Below are 24,564 nucleotides of genomic sequence, written 5' to 3'. Positions count from 1 at the left end.
CAGCTTATTTGCATAATGTTGCACTTAGTATAATTGAAATCTGACTTGTCTATTGTCTACTATTGATTGAGTGGTAGCTCTGGGTGAACTGGAGGGAGTTCAGGGTGAAGAATTAGGAGAGTCTCCATAACCTGGAGGAGGCCTGGGTGAACTGGTGGAGATATCGGCAAACTGGTGATTTCAATTACATGCACATGTTTTAAAAATTACCAATTTACCTGTGTAATCAGGGTTTTATGCAAGTAAGTTGTATTTTTTAACATGTAAAATATATGCGCATATGTTTATAAAAGAAGGAGGAAAATTACGTGTTTAATGCACTGAAGTACATGCGTCCAATGCATTGCAGATGTTTGTGGACAACCATGCTTACACATTTTTTATAAACTATGTCTATCAGATATGCACAGGTTATAAAATATTGTAATAGAATTTTGCACAATCATATATGTCCATATACATGGCTAGACAGAGTTGTTTGAAAGTTATTCTTTAGGGAGCTAAATTTCAAAAGTGTGCATGAAAATGTAACATAACATCATAGCAATTTTAAAAATGTCATTTATGCAGGTAAAATGCATTTATACATGTAAACTTTAATGATAATTCAATGGCATATATTGTAGCAATTTTCAAAAGCCCATTTGCTCATGCAGTGTACATTTACACGTGTAAAAGCCCAGTTTTAAGCAAGTAAATCCTTTTGAAAATTATATGTATCTCTTCATTTTTTAACATTAAATCTTAGCTGCCAGACCCTCAACCATTTCTCAAGCTTTGATGGATCCCTCCTCATATTTTCCACACCCTGTTGCATATTTTGGTATCATCAGCAAAAAGACAAACCTTTCCCAACAAGCCTTCCACAATGTCAATCACGAATATGTTGAAAATAACCAGTCCAAGAACTGATCCCCGAGGTATACCACTAGTAACGACTCCCATCATCGGATGAACTCCATTTACCACTACCCAAAACAAAAATGGCTCCAAGGATTTTAATGTCTGATTGAAGTATTAGTTGTACTCCCAAAAGCTATGGGATGAATTTTCAAAACTTTACATGCATAAAAATTAGCATGTACAAGCGTAAGTAGCCTCTACTCTCATATTCCGTTTTTTATAAGAATTAAAAATATGCGCATATTTTCACTGTTGCGTACACATACATGTGTGCAAAAATGGGACAGTCTGGGGGCATTTCAGGGTGGGGTCAACCCATGCATAAGTTGCTATTTTAAAAGACACTTGCATACATTTGCCAAGTTACTTGTATATTTTTACATCTTCTAATTATCCTGATGTCATGGTCAGGCAACCTGGAATCTGGGATCACCCCCACAGAAGTCGGCAGGAATAGGTCTGGTCTTTTGCCTAGCCAGCCCCCTTCCCCACATGTTGAGCCCTTGGGTTCTGGGGCTGATAGGACTTTCCTCCTAGAGAACATCATGGTGATGTAGGCAAAGGCTGGGAGCTGGATACAAATACAAGATGAGGGCTGAATACAGGCACAGACTGGGAGCTGGAACTAGGTACCCTAGGTGCCAGCAGGATGGGAGATAAGGTAGGAATCAAGAGCAGACTTGGACCAGAAGCAAGGGCAAGGCCTGGGTAAGCATACAAGGGACTGGACTGGGTAGAGCAGGTCAAGGATAGGACTATACAAGGATTGGACAAGGACAGGACTAGCCAAGGTCAGGATTAGACAGGCAACAGGAAACAAGAAAGCCTAAACAGGGCACAAGGCTGGCTAGGCAAACTTAGGAAGCCCAAAGGCCAAAAGGTAGGACAGGAAAACCCAAGAAAGCACTGAGCATGGCAGGTGGGCTGAAAGGCTGCAGAGTAAGGCCAGAAAGCCTGGAAGGTCCAGAGCAAGACAAGAGGCCAAGGTAGGCCACAAGGCAAAGTAAAAGGCCAAGGTAGGCCACAAGGCAAGGTAGAAGACCTGGATAGGTTACAAGGCAAAGCAGAAGGCTCAGGTAAGCCGCAAGCAAAAAAAGAAGGCCTGGGTAGGCCACAAGATAAGGCAGAATGGGAAGACAAGGATGTCCAGGTCAAAGAGTTGAGGTGACTCAATGAAGAGACACTGAGAGATAGGCTGGGTTAAGTAGGACTGCAACTGCCACATCAGGTGATCAGCGAGGAGGTGGCTAAGGCAACTATGAGGGGGCTCACTAATGATGCCTGCAGGCAGAGAGGCTGCATAGCAGGCAGAACTGTGACATGGAGAGGCTGCATAGCAGGTGGATTCATGATACTGGAGCAATACTAAACATGTTTATTATATGGTATAGACAAGGTGGAAGGTCTGGTAGGAGGAAGTTCAGACTGAAGAACTAAGAAAGTCTTGATGACCTGGCGAAGGACTGGGTGAACTGGTGGACTAATTGGAAAACTGATTAATTTCATTTACACCCACGTTTTAAAATTGGCCGACTTGCATGAGTAAATCTTACTTTACTTATGTGCATAAAATATATGCCCATGTATTTTTAAAATAGATAGGAAAAGTACATGGGTTCAATGCATTGCATGTATTCATGCATAAGGATACATATGTGCGAATGTTGCAGGTATAGATATGCATATTTTATAAAATGAGCATATTTCATACATGCAACTTATAAAATAACTGTGTAGATCTGCTCAAAGCCATATATTTGTGTAAATGCCACCATGCATATTTAGTTGAACATTATAATCTTTTAGAGCTCAAATTTCATGGTTGACTTGCTTATCCAGAGTACCTCCATATTTTGTAGATGTAACAAGAGTCTAATATGGTCCATCCATAAAGTAATAGATTTTAAGAAATTTGATAGATCTTTCAAACATTTAGAATGATCCACATCCAATTCCACATTCAGTAAATCTGGAAATCATCTGTGTAATACTGAAAATTAAAGCCCATACCTTAATAATGCCTCCTAAAGGCTGAACATAATACGTTGAATAAAACAGGAGATAGCCCCTTGAGGCTCTCCACATTAGAAAACCCATGAGACAGAGATATAATTATGAATTTTTACACAGTATGTTCATTGACTAAGAAAGAAAACAAACCAACCCACTCTAAACTAAATTTCTCAGTACTGTAGGTTTTACTATTGAATTATGCAGGAAATGCTCTCCCTCCTTGGGGATATAGGCATTCTCTCCATAACTTTCTCAGCTCTGTCTTACCAATGAGTAGCACCTGATTTGGACCTTGAACCAGATCCTTCGGCACTGTAATACATAATGCTACACGATGCGAGCCATGATGTGATACATAATACTATATAGTGTGAACCAACATTTCTTATGCTCATATATGTATGTGAGTGTTATATCTACTGTTTTTATATATCTGTTTCAAATTAGGGACTGTGATACATGTATTGTGAAGATCTAGATCCACAGTACAAGTCTTTTCTTCAGTTTGTTAAACCAGCAGTTCTCAGCTGGTGTGTCGCAACACACCAGCTTGATGCCAAGTACAGGCAGGTGTATCACCATCCTCTGCTGGCAGGATACCACACTTCCCAGTTTCCTGTTGGCTCAGCTGCTCTTCCCTTCCTTTCCTCCACCCTAGCGAGATGCAGAGAGCTCTTCCTCTACCCAAGAAGCACTTGGGGGAAGCAGTAGTAATGGCATGTCATCTCCTTCTTCCCACCTGCACAGCCCAGAAGAGGACGTGGGGTGCGGAGGGCCAACGCATAAATGGGAAGTAGGAGAGGCCATGCCACCATCAGGCATGGTAGGAGCATTGACCCCAGGCCCGATTAATCAGCAGGAGGAGCTGCATAGGCCTGGAGCAAGGAGAGGAGCAGCTACTGGTTAGGAGCAGGAGGCAGAATAGGGTCAGCCCCTTGCAGTCATTGGGACTCTTCCTCTTTCTTAGAACTGTGGGGGTTGGAGGAGGAGGCTGCTGCTATCACTTGTGCTTCTGCAAAGGGGGAGGGGAAGTGGGAAAGTAAGAGAGTATGTGCAAGATGTTAGTGAAAGAAAGAATGTGTGTGTGCATGTAACTGAGAGAGAGCATATGTGTGTATGTGTGAGTGTGTGAGAGAGAGCACTTGTGCATGAGAACATGTATATGGGTATGATTAAGAAAGTGTATGAGAGAGAGCATGTGTGTGTGATTGAGTGCATGTGTAAGTGATTGATAGAGTGTGTAAGTGAGAGAGAGTGTGTGCATGTGATTGAGAGCATGTATGTGATTGAATGTGTGTGGGCAAGAGAGAGAAAGGATAACGTTTTTGAGCAAAAAATACCCTTCTCCCCTCTTGCTAATTCATGACAATCTCAGTGCACCTGGAAATCAAAAGTTCCCAGGTAAGGCGGGCAGAGGATTTTTAAAAATCCTTATCCATTTTAGTTATTGGGTCTTCGTGTTTGTTGTTTTGAAGTATTTTATTGGTGTCTGGAAATTTGTTATATGAGCTTTTAATTATTGGATGTTCTATTCATCAGTTGTTTTGAAATATTTTTCTTTTAATTAGCATGGTTTTACTACGATTGATTTTATATTTCTTGATTTTGAATAAGGAATGATAATGTTTCTATTTTTGCATTATTTCCCTACATACAGAGTCTGGCTTGTTGTGGTTTCTAATTCAGTTTTTGTCTGTTTATACTTTATGGTCTCTTTATTCTGTGTTAAGTAATGGTTTGACTGTGTTCTGCATGCGGACCAAGGTGAGGTATTCTGCTAGCATGTAAGTTATATGTAGGGATCTTTAGCAGCCTGACATATTCTGTTTCCCTAATGGGAGGTGTATTGTGTTTTAGAGCCTGGTGTAGTATTTGCTGAATTGCCTTTTTGTATGTAGGGTTCTTACTGTTTGAGTGCTGGCAGTTAGTGCTGTTCTGGTATGGATGGTTTAATATATTGCAATTGTATTTCATTTATTCATGGCTTTCTGAGGGCCAAGCCCACACTCAACATGTGTAACAACAGGCTAATACTATATGGGATTTTGTTTTACTGTTTTGTAGGGTTTCTGTATAACCCCATCCACCATTGTGAGCAGAAATTTCCTGACCCATAGGCACATTACATCAGCTTGGACAAAAATTATGTAATTTCTGTTCAAAGAAAGTATTCTTATCTTACCCTTGTGTCATTCTTAACAATAGAAGCAATAGGCTTTTTGATTAGTTCAGCCTTGGTTTGCAATGAGCAGTCTGTCATAGATGTGAGCAATGTCTTTCAGGTGTGTGACGATGGAAAAAGGTTTAGAAACACTGTTTTAAACTACAGAGGCACTATCAGCAATATAGCCTTCATTGCCTTATAAATAATCATAGGTCAGAGTCCATGTATCATCATTTCTTCTTCACATTTTTTTATTTTTTGGACAAATAAAAGCAAAACTTATCTGATTTTAAGACATTGATTCTCAAGATAATCATACCGCAATGCTTGCTTCAGAGTATATACCTCGACACGGGTCTGTGGTTCGAACAGAAGATGTGCATCAGTCCTGGCCCCAAAGTTTTCTTATGATCCAACAAGAGCCATGATCTATTGGCATTCAAAGCTCTCTTACATGCCTTCTTAATAACTAGTTAATAGCAGGGCACTAAAATCTTTGAGATGGGGTGTTTTTAGAGTAAATCCCGGTTCTACCTGAGGAAGCAACTGGTAAGCTCGTTTAAAAAGCAGGGAACAATTTATGATGTTTAGTTTAGAAACAGCTGCACCTTCTTGGCTCAATCTTGAAGTCAGAATAGTTTTTAAATAATCAAATTCCATTCATTTTAGAATCTACTTGCTAAAGTGTGTTAACATACACTCCGTTATGGTCCATGTTTATATTCATGTAACTTCTGGTTTGATCTTGGTGCCAAAGTAAGTGAGAAAGCTAACTTAAATATGGTGAGTCTAATATTCAAAGTTATATCCAATTATCTTAGTTATCTGAATATAACTTATCTGGCTAACTTAGAAGGGATATTCAGTAGCACAGCTATGCTGAATATAATCGGATAAGTTCTAACTAGCCAGATAAGTTGTATCCGAATAACTTTAGACCTGCAATTGAGCAGATCTAACTTATTTGGTTAACGTAACCAGCTAAGGTTGAATATAGGAACTTATCTAGTTAAGATAACCGAATTAGTTGCCTCGCCTTGATCCACCATTGCCCATTCCCAAGATATCTTGCTATCTAGTTAGCCAGATAAATACTTTTCCAACTAAGTGGAAACTGCTGAACATTGCCAGATATTCAGTCTCTATTTATCCAGCTAAATGGCACATAAGTCTCTAATTATCCTGTGAACTATGCCCTAACTTGTGTTATCTTGTGCTGAATTCTAATAAATTTAATTTGGTTAAACAATTGAATATTTATGAGTTAAAGTGATTATTCATGTTGGTGAATTTCTAATTGATGTATTTATTTTAGCTTTCAAGATGATTGTATTTTTGAAGAGTTCAGCATACAACTACAGTGTATGTGAAGAATATATGAGATCCCCCTGATGTAGATCCTCTATTTGAAATACAGACCTGTGTCAGGATATATAGTCTGAAGCAAGCAATGCTGTGTGGTTATCTTGAGAAGCAATGTCTTTAAGCCAGATAAGTTCTGATTTTATAAAAAAAAAAAAAAAAATACAAACATTTGAAGAAATGATGATATATGGACTCTGACCTATGATTATTTATAAGGCAATGAAGGCTCTATTGCTAGTAGTGCCTAGTATCACGATCAGTAATTACCATTGATCTTTATGAATAGGGTTAAATTGTTATTGGGGGAAATAGCTGTTATCATATTTTGATTCCTTCTTTATAGACACATATTTTATTTTGGGAATCTTTAAACTACAGAGCACTATCTTGAACTTTTTCAGTAAATAATTTTCCTTATCACTTTTTTGTTTCTTTTTAGATACTTCAAGAAGTATAAAAATGTCACCTGAGACAGCAGAACAGAATTTTCAGAAGCTAAGAAATAAACATGAATTCACAATTTTATTGACTCTAAAGCAAAGTCTGTTAAACTCTGGCGTTATTATTTCTATTCATCATTTAGATCATAGGTAAGTTAAATTATTTTTCTTTTGTATTAATAGTATATTGCAATATTTTGTGGAAAAATAAGTGGTACTGACAGGGAAAATAGCATCTATTAAGTTTCAGGAAACCAATAATACCAAACTCCCCATTCTCCCACAAATGTAAAAGACTACAAACACACTTCCTGGGTGTCCATTTATCTATCTATCTATTTATTTATTTAAACATTCTTCTATTCTGCTTAAATCTAAAGAAATTGTTCCAAGTGGAGGTAAAAATAGCCACATAGGGCCTATTATGGTAACTTTTAAATAGCTACACGGGTGCACATGTATGCTAGCTCGCGCTAATGGACATGGCCATTTTATAACATACACACGTATATGTATGCATGATGTAAAATAGTCTGCGGGTGCGTACACGTGCATGCATTTTTATATGGATGCATACATGTGCATGCAAATGCCGCCTCCACCACATGAGTAGGTGGATTTTGGTACATTAACATGCTGACGCAATTCCCAGTTTCCCCAGTCTGTTCCCAGTTTGCCCAGTTAAAGGAAAGGACTTCCTAACCCCTCTAGTTTATAAGCCTCCCTTTTGTCCGTATAGCCCCAACTAGCTGACTAGCTAAATAGCCTCATTTTTTTGTTTTATTAGTTACATGCCATCCATAGCATTAGTAAAAGTACACGGTAGGGGACCTTGGCATGTGCTTGTATGTATACATGCATTAACATTTCAGTGAGAAATCTAGGAACACCCATGCCCATGTCCTGCCCCTTTTTGAAGAAAAATGCTTGTGTACTCGCCCACTTTTTAAAATCTGTGTGGCGCACACTGGTCCATCTTCTGCACATATCTCCCAGCTTCACTTTGTATAAGGCTTTTAAAATTCACCTTTAAATGAGCAGAAAAGGTTGCTGAAGGGTACATGATTCATAGGGGTGTTTACTGTTTTCAAAGTTACTATTAAACTAGGGAAATTAGAGTATCCTGATTGAGGATGTAGATAAACACAATGTATTTCAATGGATTTAAAGATCAGACAAATATGAATGAGTCCAAATTATCTGAATCAATTGCTAATATGCAGGTTGTGAATAAGAATAAAAAGAATACAATTAGGAGTCAATATGCATATGCCAGAAGTCTAAAAAATAGGATCAGAGAGTTAGAATATATGGCACTAAAAGATATAGGGCCAGATTTTAAGATGTATGCGCGGATTTTAAGATGCAACCTGGCGCGCACAAATGTACGTCCGATTTTATAACATGCGTGCGCAGCCGAGTGCATGTTATAAAATCCAGGGTCGGCGCACGCAAGGGGGTGCACACTAGTGCACCTTGCGTGCGCTGAGCTTTAGGGGAGCCCCGATGGCTTTCCCACGAATACAATGAATATGGCCCTATACGTTGCGGATTACCAATACGTAGGAAACGAATGCACACCCCTAGCCTAGGGCTTTCTTGCCCCATGGCAATTTGTGCTGAATGCCAGCATTGTCCTGCTCCTCTGTCCCTTCCCAACTGGGCACCGTGTTCTTTAGCCCCTTCCCACCCGTGAATCTGCCGCAAATCTGACCTGCCTCTGTTCCCTCTCTCCTACAGCCATGAGAGTTTGCCCTGATTCCACAGAGACTTCAATCCTCTACTCAGCTGCTCAAGCCCATCTATCTGGGATTGGCGTCAGGCACTGTGACTGCACTGAGGTTTCTCCTCTGTTACAGTGGAGTTAGCCAAATAAGTTATCTCAGTTCTGCCCTGGAATGCCCCCCAAATATCCCTACATTATCTGTCTAAATTTTAGCTGAATAATTACTTATCTAGCTAAAATTTAGATAAGTGCATGATATTCAAAAGTGTCTGATCGGAATAAGTTAAAAGTTAACCAGCTAAGGGCCTTATTTACAGGGACAATAACTTTCATACCGCTTATTTCCCATAGAAAGTTTTTAAGAGCCTTATCAAATTCCATTATATGTTTTCACTTAAGCCACACTGAGCTATGTTATGGAGCAAATTTTTCAACCATGTAATTTTCATGAAAACTTAAAATAAAGATATATAAAAAAAAAACCCTTTCATACTGGGGTGTGGGCATGCTTGTTGGCCAGCACCCAGAGATGTGGTTATTTTATAACATACTCACATATTTGCACGCATGTTGTAAAATAGCCTGACAGCATGCATATGTGTGCTTAATTTTAAGTGGCCATGTGCCTGTGCGCACAAATGTCACTTATCTCAAGTAAGCGGGGTGATTTTAAAAGACACGCACGCCAACGCCATTGCCAGTTCACCCATGAGTAGGACTTCCAAAACTCCTATCCCTAACTCCCTTCACCCCCCTGTTAGCGCCGACCTTTAAAACTACACTGATCTTCTAGATTTTTTTGTTAAACAATTTACACGTCCTCTATAACAGAAGTAAACTTACACGGCAGGGGACTCTGGTGTGCACCAGTGCGCATAAGAATTTGCATGCAAATTTTAGTTTAAAATCATGGAACATCCATGCCTCACCCAGATCCCACCCATTCTCTACCCCTTTAGGAAACTTTTTACTTGGGCACACAGTGGCACGTAGCACGTATCCAGGTGGCTTTTAAAATCCGCTCAGCCCACACCGGCCCAACATATTCACTCATCCCCTAATTTTGGCGTGCGCCGGGCTTTTAAAACTCACCTTTAAGCATTTTTCCCATAGATACAAAATGGTAAATAGTCACCAAAATGTCTTTGAATACTGGCTCCTTGCAAATAAAATATGAAACCTTAACAAGGCAGATGAAAAGAGAGAATGAGGAGAAACTTGCCTAAGAGGCAAAAACTAGTAATAAAATCTTTTTTCAGGTACATCAAAAACAAGAAGCTTCTGAAGGAGACAACTGGATCATTAAATGACCAGTGGGTAAAACTGTCACTCAGGGAGACCATAAAAGAAAAATTAAATTATTTTCTGTGGGTTTCACTGCAAAGGATTTTGGGGAGATAATCACACCAGAACCATTGTTTATAGTTGATAGTTTAGAGGAAGTGAAACAAATATGATGATTCTAGAAGAAGTGCTAGAGCACGTTGACAACTAAATAACAGCATATCAGTATGACATGATGATATTCACCCTAGAGCTCTAAAAGAACTAAAATATGAAAATGCAGACTTGCTGCTAATAATCTGTAATCTATCATCCAGTGCACCTGAGGACTGGAAAATAGAGAAATGAAATTTCCTGTTTTATTTCATTTAGAAAACAAAATGAGAAAATTATTGCTAGTTTGTGTTTAGTTTTCAATAAATCAACAGCCACCAGCATCAGCCTAGGCCTGCTGCCGGGTCAAAAATCACCAACATTAATGCCATCAAAATTTAAATAATGAAGCCGCATCCCAGCCCTTCCCCATGCCATAGTTTATGACCAATCTTACCTCGCTGAACGACCTCCTGCAGTCGATCTCCTGCCGGCGCCATTTTCCGTACGAAAACGATTCGCGGCGGGAAATCGCTCCCTGACCCCCGCTGGACCTCCAGGAACTTTTGGCCAGCTTGTGGGGGGCCTCCTGACCCCCACGAGACTTGCCAAAAGTCCAGTGGGGGTCCGGAAGGACCTCCTGCCGTCCAATCGTGTTCGTCTATGGCCGCCGCCATTTTTCGGCGCCATTTTGGAAAATGGCGCCGGCTGAAGACAACAAGATTCAGGAGCAGGAGCCCGTTCCGGACCGCTGCCGTTCCGGACCGCCGCTGGACCCGCAGGTTATTTAAGTCATTTGGGGGGGGTTCGGGAGGGTGGGGGATTTAATTTAAAGGGTCGGGGGTGGGTTTTAGGGGGTTTTAATGTGCCGGTTTTGCGATTTTTAGATTTTTCACGATTTTTCACGATTTTTCACGATATTTTACCCCCCCAAACGGCAACAATACTATTCCCTCCCCTTCCCAGCCGAAATCGATCGTTAAGACGATCGAGGACACGATTCACATCCCTAACAGGGAATGGATAACCCCAGTAGAATCTGATGGGTATTTCCAAGTAATCTAGATTAGCGACTGTGAGAGAGAGGATGCTGGTTCAATGGGCTATTGGTCTGATCCAGCATGGCATTTCTTATATACTTATATACTAAAGCTTACCATGTCCACTAAGGCCATGTAGCACAAAAATTTGCATGCTAAGTTATTATTTTTGAAACATTTATTTATAAAGATTACAGAGCATGCTAAGTTCTAATGACTTCGTGTAAACTAAACTGCTATCTGATATGTTAGCAGGTACATGCTAAAATTAACAAAAGTCATATGCAAATGAAGCATTAGCAGCTGTGTGTACACTGGCATAGTATGCTGTCTTCCATGCGCTATTTTGAACATGTCACTAAGGTCTCACATTTTACACCATCCTCAGACCTCCATGCTAATCTGCCCAAAGTGAAAGGGCAGGTTAGCACAGGGTATTTTATTCCTGCCAAGTCCCAGAAAGCAAGTTTGTTTACTATAAATGGGTTTCTCTCTAGACAGCAGGATGAATTAGCCATGATACATGGGGTTCTTCATTCAATGGCACCATACGGACCCATCTCTCTAGCTCAGTAAAGTTTTACTACTGAGCATGCTCTGGAGTTCCTGCATGGACGCTGCCTTGTGAGTCCCTCAGCTGATTATAGAGCTTAGCTTTATCTAAGTTGTCAACCCTTTAGGGAGGCAGGGGTGTAATAAGCATGGCTACTTCATCCTGCTGTCTACACAGAACCATTTACGTTAAGCAAACTTACTTTCTCCATCGATAAGCAGGGCTGAATTAGCCACAATATGTCAGGAGTCCCAAGCTGAGGGCTGCATAGTAGAACACTAATGAAAAAGCCACCCAGACCCCATGGAGGGTCGTCTACTGAGGAAAAACTGCTTGCCCAAAATGAATGCTGCTTCTTGATAGATTATCCAAACAGTAGTGGGATGTGAAAGTGTGAAATGACCAAACTGCAGTTTTGCAAATGTCCTGAGCTTTGACAGCGTCTGAAGATCAGTCAGGGCATATCAATTTATTTATTTATTTGAAATTTTTTATAATCCGCTGATAAAATGGGAGTGGGTAAAAGCAGTTTACAGAGAGTGTATTCATAATAAGAACATAAAATCATTGGTTCAATAAAAAAAAAAGTAAAACTAATCAAGAAATAGTAAGTCATAACAAACATAAAAAAAACAGTAAAAAATATCATGCCTCAAGTGGGGGACTAATTGCAATCAGTCCGCTACTGACAGTTTATAAGTAATGGAACATAAGTAGGTTTTACATGGCACTTAAACTCCTTGGAATTTGTTAATAGCCTGAGGGAGTCTGGAATGGAGTTCCATAGGCTAGGGCCGGCAACAGAAAAAGCACACCTTCTAGTAAGGTCAAGCCTTTCCGTTCTATTTGAGTAGCCTTCAAGAAGACTTTTGTTCATAGAGCAAAGATGTCTTGTAGGTTGATATATGTGTAGGGAGGAGCATAGCCAGATGGCTATGAATGAGTAAGATTTTGTATTGTACATGAAATGACACAGGAAGCCAGTGTAATGAACAGAGAACTGGAGAGATATAAATGCAAAGTACAGAGATCATAAGGATTCGAGCAGAGGCATTTTGCACTAACTGTAATGGGCATAAAACGATGTCAGGGAGCCCTAAATAAAGTACATTACAGTAATCCAACCCTGTGAAAATCAGGGCTTGCAAAACTGTATAAAAATCGTTAGGGTATAACAAAGGCTTTAAATGTTTCAGTAAGTGAATCTTGTAGAATGAGTATTTTACTACTGATGAAATATTTTGAAACATGGATAGGTCTAAATCTAAAATAACTCCAAGATTACAGACTTTGGTTGTTTATTTATTTATTTGTAGAGTTTTATATACCATTATTCGGTAGAGCCATCATAACGGTTTACAGATTATGCAATTATCATAGCAGTTGAGCACAGTAAAACTTTGTGAACAATATACATTTTTCATAGAAGATGTGTAACAGAAGAGTGAGGTGAACATTTTCAAATATATAACGTATCAAGTCAGAGAGCAAGGAGGGGTTGAAAGGGAGGGTAAGGAGGTACATCAGGAGAGCAGGAAGTAAGAGGATTATGGATGCGAGTTCGTTTGAGAGCTGGGATGATCAGATGTCTGAGATGGGGATGGAGATGGAGAAACTATCAAAAGTTAAGTGAGAAGGTGGAGGACACAAGGAATGAGGAATAGTGGATAGGAGTAGAATTTCTGTTTTAGAGGTATTAAGTTTTAAATGGTTATGGGAAAGCTAAGTGTTAATGGACTTGATATAAAGACTGACAGTAGATAGAGTGCTGGACCAAGAAATACTGTATGGAACGAAAAGTGCTGTTGAGGGGCTACTAAGGCAATGATGCAACTTGAAAGTGAGTTAGAGACAAAAAGACTGCAAATAACAGTAAAATGAAAAAAAGAGAAAGAGAGAGGGTACACATCTGAGCGGGAGCTCAGACAAAAAAAGACTGAAGGGCTCACAAGGCAGCATATACATGTGAACTCCCACACATGTTCAGTAGTAAAACTTTACTAAGCTTGAGAGATGGGTCCGTTCAGCACCATCGGATGACTGCACCCATATCTTGCCTAAATTCAGCCCTGATCATTAATGAAAAACAAGTAATAAGGTCTCTGTGAGCGACTCCAACATAGCACTCTCTCTGACAGATTTTTTTCCCCATCTAAAACTCCCTATAGCAGCAATATCTCCCTAGCAACAAGTATGCCTCCTCTGACAAACATCCTTTCCTACCTGAAGGACCTCCTCAGCAAAAAGTAGCCCTCTTCCAGCAGATCCCCCTACAATCCAGAACTTTCTTGGCAGTTGCCCCCACCTGACAGATCCCACTTCAGCAGACCACCCTCAAAGCATCCTTCGGGAGTTACCCCTTCTTTCAGTGAATCGGTCAATAAAAAGGCAGGAGCGAGTTCGGAGTTCTACTCCTTCTTGCTTCAGCCGATGATGGGTGGAGGAGTGTCCCAGGGTAGAGGGGGGCTGATACTTGTTGATTCAGGAAGAATTCTATGTGTCTGCTGGGAGGCTGTTATGTTGGGATTGCCAAGTCTCTTACTACTAGGGCTAGGGAGGTGAAATGCCCCATGCTAATCAATTCTTTCGCTTTGAGCCAATTAGCATGTGGGATTTCGATTATGCAGCATGCACATGTTGTGCTTAGTTCATTTTGATTCATGGTAGCACAGCTGTTTTTTATGCTTATACTTAGGTCTAGCATGACCCATTGTACAAGCTGTACACTTGCACAGAGTGGAGGATCAGAAGGGGGGTTGCTGGGGCTGCCAGCAGAGCTCATCCTGCCTGCGGCCAAAGAGAAGAAGAGTCACTGGAGCCACTGGTGGAGCTTTTCCCACCAATGGATTAAGAGAAAAAGAGACCCTGGGCCTGCTGGCAGAGCCCATCCTGCTAGGAAATGAAAAAGAGAGGGAGAGGCTTGGCTTAAGTGAAAGCATGTGTGATGAGAGACAGGGTGCATGTGTTTGTATATGTGTGTATGAGAGAAAGCACGCCACGTATGTGTACATGAGAGAGGAGAAAGTTTGTGAATCCTCTCCCCTGTACTAATCCACAACCATCTCAGGGCAACTGGAAAACAAAACTTACCAGGAATAGAGACTGAAGAATTTTATAATCCGATTCCTTATTAGTTTTAATTATTGGGCACTATTTGAGTTGCCTGCTATGTTGAAATATTTAATTAGTGTTTGGGAAACTTAAAAAATGTATGTGTTTTTAATTATTGGATGTTCTATTCATTGGTTGTTTTGAAATATGTATTTTTATTTTTTTGTTTTACTGTTATGATGTTTTATATTTCTTGATTTTATTGTTTATATGAGGAATGTTTCTGTTTTTCCATTGCTGAACTGCATACAGAGTCTGACTTCTTGCGGTTTCCAATTCAGTTTTTCTGTACATGTTTTTATTTATATGTTATGGTGGCTTTATTCTATATATGGAGAAATTCTGCTGGTGTTCTGTATATTTGATCAAGGTGAGATATTCTGCTAGCATGTAGATTCTATATAGGTATCTAGAGTAAATTAGCTTTTAATGTTTTCCTAATAGCGGGTGTATTGGTATTTTAGGTCCTTTGCAATGTTGCCTTTTCATAGGTAGGGTTGTTACTGTTTGAGTACTAGCAGTTAGTGCTGTTTTGGAATGGGAGGTTTACTATATTGTAATTATAATTCAGTTTACTCAAGGCTTTCTGAGTACCAAGTCACAACCAATACGCATTATAATAGGCCTGATGGCATATGAGTTCCAAGTGTCTATTTTGATTTTCTGCAATGTTTTCTGGTTGGCACCATAGCAGTGCACATAAATATAGTATACATGTAATTGTAAGTGCTTTTTTTTTTAACTCTGAAGACTGAACATTTAATATATTTTTTCATATTAAAAATCTGTTATTGGAAATGCATAATTTCTAATTGTGTGTGAAGAGAACTGTTGAGAGGAGGCTGGGAAGGACAGGACAGGGTTGGGGGGGGGGGTGGGTGTTACAAGGCTCTAAGGTTCACCTAAGGCACCTAATACCCTTGTACCAGCCCTAGTGTAAAATATCCTGGAACCTAGTTCAAATGTCTCAAGCCAGATATGTCTCCCATACAGAATTTATAGTTATATTTTGTCACTTATTTTTTATTGATTTTTAAAAAATTGACCGGTTGATAATTGCTGAGATTTATTGATTGATTTGAACTTTTCTGATGCATAATGAATTCTCTTGTATGTAGAACATACTCACCAGCCCTTTGGATTTGTATTGGGGTTGAAATATGTAGAGATTCCAAAGTTCAAAGAATGTGCTTTTAGATATCTTTTGAGAATAGATTAATAAAAATTTCCATGAGAAGAACCCAGCAGATAACTATCCCTCCCAACAAATTGAAGTACTTGCCCATTGTTGGCAATCCAGGGAAGAAGTGCACCAGATTTGCCCACTAGAAATCTGGTCGCCTTACTCTAACCTTATCGCAACTGGAAAGGATGTTCAGATACAAAAAATTGATTTTTAGGAGAAAACGGAGAAGCCCATGAATGACTCCATTAGAATCCATGGGGTTTGGTGGTGGTGATGGTTGTGGGGGAAGGGGGTTAGCACAGTGATTGTTTACATAGGCAGCAAAACAGATTGCACTGGCCCTGTTTATATCATGGTACAACTATTAGAGTAGCTGCAACTCGATTTCAATAGCGCCTTTCTTAAGGGCCTGATTTACTCTCCAATTTCATGCTTAATGGGAAAAAGTCTTTTGTGAATGTTGTCCTAAGAAGGCAAGTCTCAAAGATCTTTATATAGGTAAAATGCTCCGATTGAAAATTGCCATCCTTAAATGTGGCTAAAAGTAAGCTTGGTTCCACAGCACGTGTATTTTTAGCTGCATTAGAGAGAGGCATTCCTATGGACTTGTGTAGCTCAGGGAGTAAGACAGCGTACATTCACATGATTTTCAGCTCTCTGTCTGCTATTCCGCCCCCCCCCCCCCCCGTCTCCCCATCTCTGCAACCTGCAAAAACAACAGGTGCATAACATAGTACATAAACCTTTTCAGCAAGTGTACTTTGGGGATGCTAATTTTCAAAGGGAAACATGATGGGGCCATTTGCATAGTTTGCAATTATGTGGGCTGTTTGAAAATTGCTTCCTAAAGTGTCAAAACTTACAACGTGATATCTATGTAAAATTTACTGATAGTCTTAAACTGTTAATAAGCCTTGCAAAGCGCAAAAAAGTGCTTTGAGTGTTTCATATTTATTCCATATAATTGACGGACTCATTCTGCTGTGGATTGTTTTCTATTTCAATAGTGAAAACTGCCTGACATTGCTGAAGTTGTCTGATCTATAATAGCCTGTGTCCGTGTGCCTCTGTGTGTTGTGTCTGTGAGGGCCTGTGCCTTTGGGTGTATGTGTGTGTGTGACTGAGAGAGAGAGAGAGCTCCTCTGCCTATATGTTTCAGTGCTTGTCCCTCTGTGTATGTGTGTGTATGTGTGTGTGCCTGTGCCTGTTTGTGTCTGCCTGTGTGTATGTGTGTGTGTATCTATCTACCTGTATGTTTTTCGTATGAGTGTGTGAGCCTCTACGTATGTGCAAGCCTGTGTGTTCTTTTACAAGCTTGTGTGTGTGTGTGTCTATGCCCACCTGTCCCTGTATGTGGGAGTATGAGAAACAGGGCTTTGCAGACAGAGCATATTAGCAAACAGTACCTGGCGTTGCTTGGGTTGTCTGGTCAATAACAGCTTGTGTGTGGGGGCCTGTGCCTATGTGGGCACATGGGTGCCTGGGTATGTGTCTGCCTGTGTGTGTGTATATGTGTTTGGGGGAGCCTATGTCTGTGTTCATATGTGTCTGTGAGTGGGTGCCTATGCCTGTCTGAGTGTGTGTCTGCTTGTGGGTGTGTGTATATGTGTGTTTGTGCCTGCGTGTATCTGCTTGCATGCACATATGTCAGCCTATGTGCATGTGTTCATGTGTGTATGTGTGCCTGTATATGTGTTTGACAGGGCTTTGCAAACAGAGCATTTTGTCTTTGCATAGTGCACATTCCACTGTTCAGCTGCCACCTGGTGGCATAGACAGACATGACATTGTTACCAACTGACACAATCCTTTTATCTATCTATATTATAATATTTTGAATGTTACACTTTCTTATTGCTGAATATTCTATTAAAAAGAATAAATGTTGCTTCCCCTATCTCTCTAAACAACAGCTGGCAATTGATGGTTAAGCTGCAGGTTGCCATGGCAATCTTTTGTGACTTCACTCCCTTTAATGGTGTGGGAACCAATGTTGTATGTGGGGTGCCACACAATGCAGGCTAAAGACAGAGGAAACAAAAGAAAGGAAATATTTATTGGTTGCCATCTGATAAAGGTTTCTTTCTCATTGACCAAGAGTGAGAAGTCTCTGAGTAGTTCTGGATGCTCTAGCTTTCATGCATGAACAGTAAGAATAAATCAATTTCTATTCTGTTTGTATAATATGGAAATGATGTTTTGTTTCTAAAGATATTAGATTATAAAGGTGTGCAGGGGAAAAATTGTTTTGTTTTTCATTTCGTTTTTGGGGTTTTTCCCCTATGAATTTTGTTGCGTTTAATGTTTATTTTGTTTCTTTAGTTTAAAAAAAAAAAAGAAATAAACATGAAAAAAAAATCCTAAAACAGAAAAGAAAAAGGAAACAGGGTCTCCCAAGGCCTCTTGTCCACATGAGCCATCCCTCCCACCAGGAAAAATCCAGAGCCAGGATCCTCCCTGGCCCCCACTAACCCAATCTGGGGGGGGGGGGGGGGATCTGCTGATGTAGACTAGTCCCAGGCCAAAGCCTTGGCCTTGTATAAGCCTGGGCCACTGTAGGTCATTGCAATCTCAGCCTAGGCCCTACACAAAGCTCAGGCTTTGATACTTGCTCCTAACGCCTAGGCCTAGGCCATGGCCACGATAGCTCACTGCAATCTTGATCTAGGTCCTATGCAAGGTCCAGGCTTGGAGGCCTGCTCCAAACACTGGGGCCTCAGAGCTGGCCCAGGACTGATGCTGGGGCCCGGTCTAAAAGTTGATTCTTGATGCCTGAGCCTTGGCCTAGGCCAAAGCCTGGGCCCAGACCCGAAACCGGGCCCGGTTCCAAGGCTGGGTCCTAACAGTCCTGACATCTGGGCCTGGTCATTACTGAAGGTTACCATATGGTGGCTGTATTCAAAGGCGCAGGATTGCCGGGTTCTATAAAGAATCTTGGTACATGGCCCTTGGCCAAAGGAATATTGCTGCAATAACCAGGCTGGGGGCGATGATATCAAAACAGAAGAAAAAAAGTCTTGTGTAGTTGCATATGAAAGCTCATGGTGCCATTATCTCAGCATTGGTTCCACCTGAGCTGGGCTCGTGGGCTAAAGAAGCAGGACAAAACTGCCAGGAAAAACAATTAACCAACTCCCCCTACCTGTTCCATTCTTGTAGGGGGAGTTGGTTTGCTTTGATTAACAGTTACTGAGCTTTTTTTTGTTGCCATCAACCACTGTGAAAGCAGATCTGATCGAGTTGCTTGGTTAGCATTAAGTAGTTCTTATGGTTCTAAAATAATGTTAAATAATTTCTGCATGCTTCCTAAAAGCTTGTTCAATGATTACTCAAATAAGATCTTCAGGGGACTGTTAGCGCATTTTGCTTCATCAAGAGCTTCTCTTGGGAACAATTCAAGATGTTGTTCAAACACATTTTTCAAATCTAATTAGTATGGCGTTTAGTTAATGTATTGGCTGCTGGGCAGCAATGTTTATATTCTTCTGAGTTTTCAAGTGAATTTATTCATAAAAAACATGTAATCCCCAGTTAAAGAATCCTATAGTAAGCGTTTTTGAAGTTACAGTATTCTCATGAGATTTTCTATTGTTGTGAACTGATTTATCGATTACACATATCTCCCTGGGCAAAAATTTCTGATATCAGTCAACAGCTTGAATTGTTCCCAAGAGAAATTCTTGTTGAAAAGAAATGCGCTAACAGTCCCCTGAAGAAGCTCTTATTTGAGCGAAACATGTTGGGAATGGAAATTGTATAAATGTTCTTTTAAAATGAGGGTGTATGAATGTTTGTGTGTTTTTTACTGTGACAGATAGGGTATATATGTGATTGTGTAGGACTGATATCTGGATAGTGGCTGTTGGGTGGCTCACTTTTCTGTATTTTTATGATATTTTGTATTATCGAAAGGATTTGGAAATAAAATTGATTATTGAAGTTATATTGTTATATTCCTTAAATGATCAGTTATTTCTATAACAATTTTTAAAGCCAATTTAAAAATATTTTGAGATGTATACATGTGGCATTAAACGCATACACTGCATTTTCAGGAGGAACACAGTGTATTGCTGTTCACTTTATGGCATGTTTCCATTTTTGCCTTGTTTGCAGTCTGCTTATTTCACGACAGGGTACTCGGCTGGTTACTCTTATCTTTATGTATAATATAAATTGATGTTGGTTTTAGCATTTTATGAAGGAAGTGACTCACAAATCTAAATAAACTGTAAAAACTTTTTTTTTAAAAAAAGGAGACCAATTATGTTTCTGCAGTGTGGGATGGGACTTCTTCGTACTGTGTCATATAGAATAACTATAAGTTGCTAATTGAATAAAATTAACATCTTCCCTGGCTAACAAACCATCTCTCTCCCATCTTCTTTTAATAATATCCGAACTGTATAGTGCACCTTCATTCACACAAGGCATAGATTTCCTATTCTCAGACCACTCATAGCTGTGCTGGACTAAAACACACCTAAGCTGGTTTCCATGGTAATGCAAGAAGAGAATGAAAGGATTTGCAGAGAGGGAGGTGAACGCATAGTAAAGCATTAGCCTGGAGTGCCTATTTCTTAAAAAATAAAACTGCAGAATGTATTTCATGCTTTCTTAATATAGTTTTGAAAATATTCTTCTTGTTAACTTGAACGGGAGACAACCAATCAAAATTGTCAGCTTTTCTTTCCATTGTAAAATTAAATTGAGGCCTTGTTAGCCCTGTGATGCTTACCAAGGCTGTACTCCGTGATTATCAGTGACTATATCCCAGTGTTTTCATTTGCACAAATGTTAGTGTAACACCAGAGCAATATTTAATTGATCCCTCCTAAGGATCCAGGCATGTAGAGGGTTTACCTGATTTCTGCAAGGTTACACAGAGATTGATTGATTGGTAGAGAAAAGACTCAGACTTGCATTTGAATATAAAGATGCAAGACCACATCTTTATATTTTATAAGTGATTCAGCAGTAATGACAAATGGACATAGATGGATCACTATATGGAAGAAAATTAGTAAAAAGTAAATCTTTAAAAACACCATCAATTTTCTGATAAGAGTTAAGAGAACGTAAGTTATCCAGTATCTTCCTGGTACTACTCTCCCTTCCACAAATTCCTTATTATTCATTTTTTGTGCTTTCCTGTTGAATTTGTACCTCCTATATCCCCCCTCCCCATCCCTGCTTATCCAAGAGTCTTAATAGCAACAAAGCCCAACCATTGCCTATCGCATTTCAGAAACAATTGCCAGACTAGGATTCTCCCCTCCCTTTGTTTTATTCTCCCTTTTGAGAAATGCAAAGATTTATACCCTCAATTAAGATATAGGACTTGACAGTAACAAATTAACATTTTACTCCTTGTACTAATGGCAAAGCATGAGAGCATAATTCTGTCCAACCCAGAAAGCATGGTGCATGGCCTCCCTAAAAGATGCCTGAAATCTGTGGACAAGGAGCAAGCTGCCCCTCTGGATGCTGTAGAAAGCCAGTGAACTTGCAGAATAATCCAACACCACCCCTAGAACTGAACTCATCAAGGTCCCTGCTGATGTAAAAACTCTATTGTGCTAAGCTCTGTAGCTCTTTCCATCAAGCACCAGGACGAGCCATTCTTCCCAAGGAAGCAGCTCCTTATGCCATCTTTCCTAATGATGCTTCATAAATCAGGCCAATACGCACCTTGGGAAAGCTGAACTTTACCTCCCAGTAGAACTGGCTGTTATGGAAGCTCTCAAACCATATCACATGCCCCTTGGCCTCCAACAGCTTGGGTAGATTGAGGTATGACATATAACCTGATGATGCTGGTGATCTTGTTACCATCAGCAATATGGAGATATTCATGGACCATCTTGGATTCCAGTGTAAGGCTCACAAGATCTGAAAAAGAAATGAATTCAGGAGTAATTAGCTGCAATATCATCAATATTCATTTCATTAAAAATTGTATTTCATTTGTATTTAGTCAATTTTTCTGAATTATTGATTTTAATTCATATGCATTAATTTATCTTACCATGTTATATATTATTTTTAACTTTCTTTTGTATTCATGGTTATAATGCTTATATAACTTTAGGGTGTTGTTTGTTCCCTTTGGGCCATAAAAGTATTTATAAGTCAGGGCTGCTCTTGCCATTCTTCCCCTCCTTCCTGATCTTCCCAGGAAATGAGTCTTTCTGTAGGGGAAGAGGAGAACCTCTGTGGCCTAGGTGATGGAGAGATCCTTCTATGGTGTGTGTATCTTTCTGGTGTGACAAGGTCAGACAGGCTAGGCCCTGACTGGTTGTTCAAATCATATTTACTGATTATTTCTAAAAGGTCAATCACCGTCCCACAAACATTTATCAAATGAAACTGTACAGTTGAACTATTTGCATGGTGTCTCTGCTGGGATGCTGGTGTCCATCTCTCTATCTCCTGGGAGGGAGCTTGCCACTGCCTATTCATGTGTGCAACATCCCAGTAGAGGGAGAATCCTAGTGGGGGGGTCCCAAGCCAAGAAAAGATCCTACCTGAGTCCAAAGTTCAGCCTGAGCCCCACAGCCTATGTCCTGATCCCTTTGGGGTGGAGATTCGATTGGGATTCTCCCAAGACTTGATGTCACAACCAGATGCTCCAGTTCAGCTTACAGCTCTCTTTCTCCTTCAAAGAGAGACCCTCCACGTGAACAAAAAGAGGAAAAATCCAAAGTCTCTATCCAAAATATCTCACATGGGCAATGCTGTCACTGTTCTTGCTTCATCTAGGAAGGTCCTGCAGTCAGGATTGCTCCTTTCCCAAAACACAGGGTATTTCCCAGAATAAGGAAACTTATCAATAATCGATCAAAATCTACAAAAACCTTAACTCTCTACAAAAAGAGGCAGACCCTCTCGGATAGGGAGTGTACTGAGAAGGGATCTCCTCTGAATGCAAGAAAAACACCAAGCTGGATTAGTGGCCCCAACGCAGCAGGGAGAAAAGAAAAAGCATTTTTTACTCCTCAAAACCTAACTCAAAACTGAATTCACACTCTACCTCTAGCTCTGCCTATGCCCCTGGAATATCCAATCACAGTCAGCTCAGTGGAGAGACTGAAAGTGAATGGAAAATCCCAAGCTATTACTAGGGAGATAGGGCCATCTAGTGAAAAACCAAAGAGCTGGTCATACTTATTTAATGTTTTATTATTTGTTGTACCTTGTTTTCAACATATTTCAGAAAGATAAATAATAAAAATAATTGTTATGCTATGTTATTATAAATAAGCTAAGATCAATTTTCAGATGTTTGCTGACAATATCCAATTGCATGTCCCCTGGGCATTGACTATGATGGGGCAATTGGGAGGTTAGAAAATTGTCTAAGGGATATTAATATTTGGATAAATACCATTTATTTCAGTTTGTTTGTATTATGGGTGAAGATGGAAAAATGTAAAGTATCCCACCTATGTCTTAAATGGGATTCACATAATTCACATAATTCACATAATTCACACTCCACTACTTCCTCCCACCCCACCTTCCCCCCTCCCTTCCCTCATCCCCCCCACCTCTATTCCTAAATTACCTTACCAACAAGTCCCTAATCCTAAATTTATTTTATCAACAACACATTCATGTACATATGTTATTTCCTATAACCTTTTGTTATATCCTATAACCTTTTGTTCCATGTACCACTGTTATAATATGTTATAATTGTTTTTTTTTGGTTACCATGTTATAATGTAAAATAGGGCGGACTACGCCCTATTCTCTTGGTTATCTGGAAACCGATGTGATATCTCGATTGAATGTCGGTATATAAAAGAAATAAATAATAATAATAATAATAATTCAAGCAAAAGATCAAGTATGTTTTCCGGGTGTCCAAATTTATGCTTCCCAATGTTAGATCTGCAAATTTTCTTCATTGTGAAAACTTGTTTTTATTATTTGCAGTAGATGAAAGTTATTCAGCCATTTTTTTAACTCAGGCAAACTTTCTGCAAATATTGTACACCAATTGTGGTGTTGCATACTGATTATTGCAATGTCCAATACTTGGGTTTATCAGCAAAACGTACAGGATGGTTATAGCTAATTCAAAATCCTGCAGTTGGACTGCTTGTCCAGGCACAATTCAGAGAACATGTTTCATCCATTCTGACTGCTATCCACTGGCATGTATTAAATTTAAAGCTTTAACCTTGGCATTTAAGGTTTAGCACACGCAACATGAGTCCCACCTAGTTGACTGAGCAGTTGATCCTATACATTTCACCTTACTATGGCCACAAGAAGGTTAATATATGATGATTACACTACTAAAACCTTTTATTCAGCTATGGCCCAAATCTGCAGTTTTTCTTATGCGATGCCAATTGGTGAAATAAGTTACTACAAGCAGGCCTGGATTTGCCAATAGGCACACTGGGCCTGTGCTTAGGCTGGTACAAATCTGGGACTGTGAAGATCATTTCAAAATCTTCATCTTTCTTTCCTGTAAGTATTTCATGGTTGATTGTGAGGTATTTTTTGTATCTTTGTCTTGTTGAGCTATCCAACCTCTTTTCAGCTTCAGTTCCTTTACTGACTGTAGGACATTAGGAGCAATTAAAGAAGCAAGGGAGCAATTACAAAGCAAGGGAGCAATTACAAAAGCAACAAATCTAGATGTTAGAAAAGTAAACAAAAGTAAGAGAAA

General features: G+C 39.7%; 1 protein-coding gene across 2 annotated transcripts in view; it reads left to right on the top strand.

Annotated features, from left to right (window-relative positions):
* NELL2 (neural EGFL like 2) overlaps positions 1-24,564 on the top strand; it is a 537,087-nt gene that overhangs the window by 121,218 nt on the left and 391,305 nt on the right. For both annotated transcript variants that reach the window (XM_029616870.1, XM_029616869.1), the window contains exon 3: positions 6,885-7,035. In XM_029616870.1, the coding sequence (XP_029472730.1) occupies positions 6,885-7,035 (151 nt within the window). The remainder of the gene's footprint in view (positions 1-6,884; positions 7,036-24,564) is intronic.

The sequence above is a fragment of the Rhinatrema bivittatum genome, chromosome 9, assembly GCF_901001135.1.
Source record: "Rhinatrema bivittatum chromosome 9, aRhiBiv1.1, whole genome shotgun sequence".
NCBI lineage: Eukaryota > Metazoa > Chordata > Amphibia > Gymnophiona > Rhinatrematidae > Rhinatrema > Rhinatrema bivittatum.
This window is presented reverse-complemented; position numbering and strand designations above follow the sequence as displayed.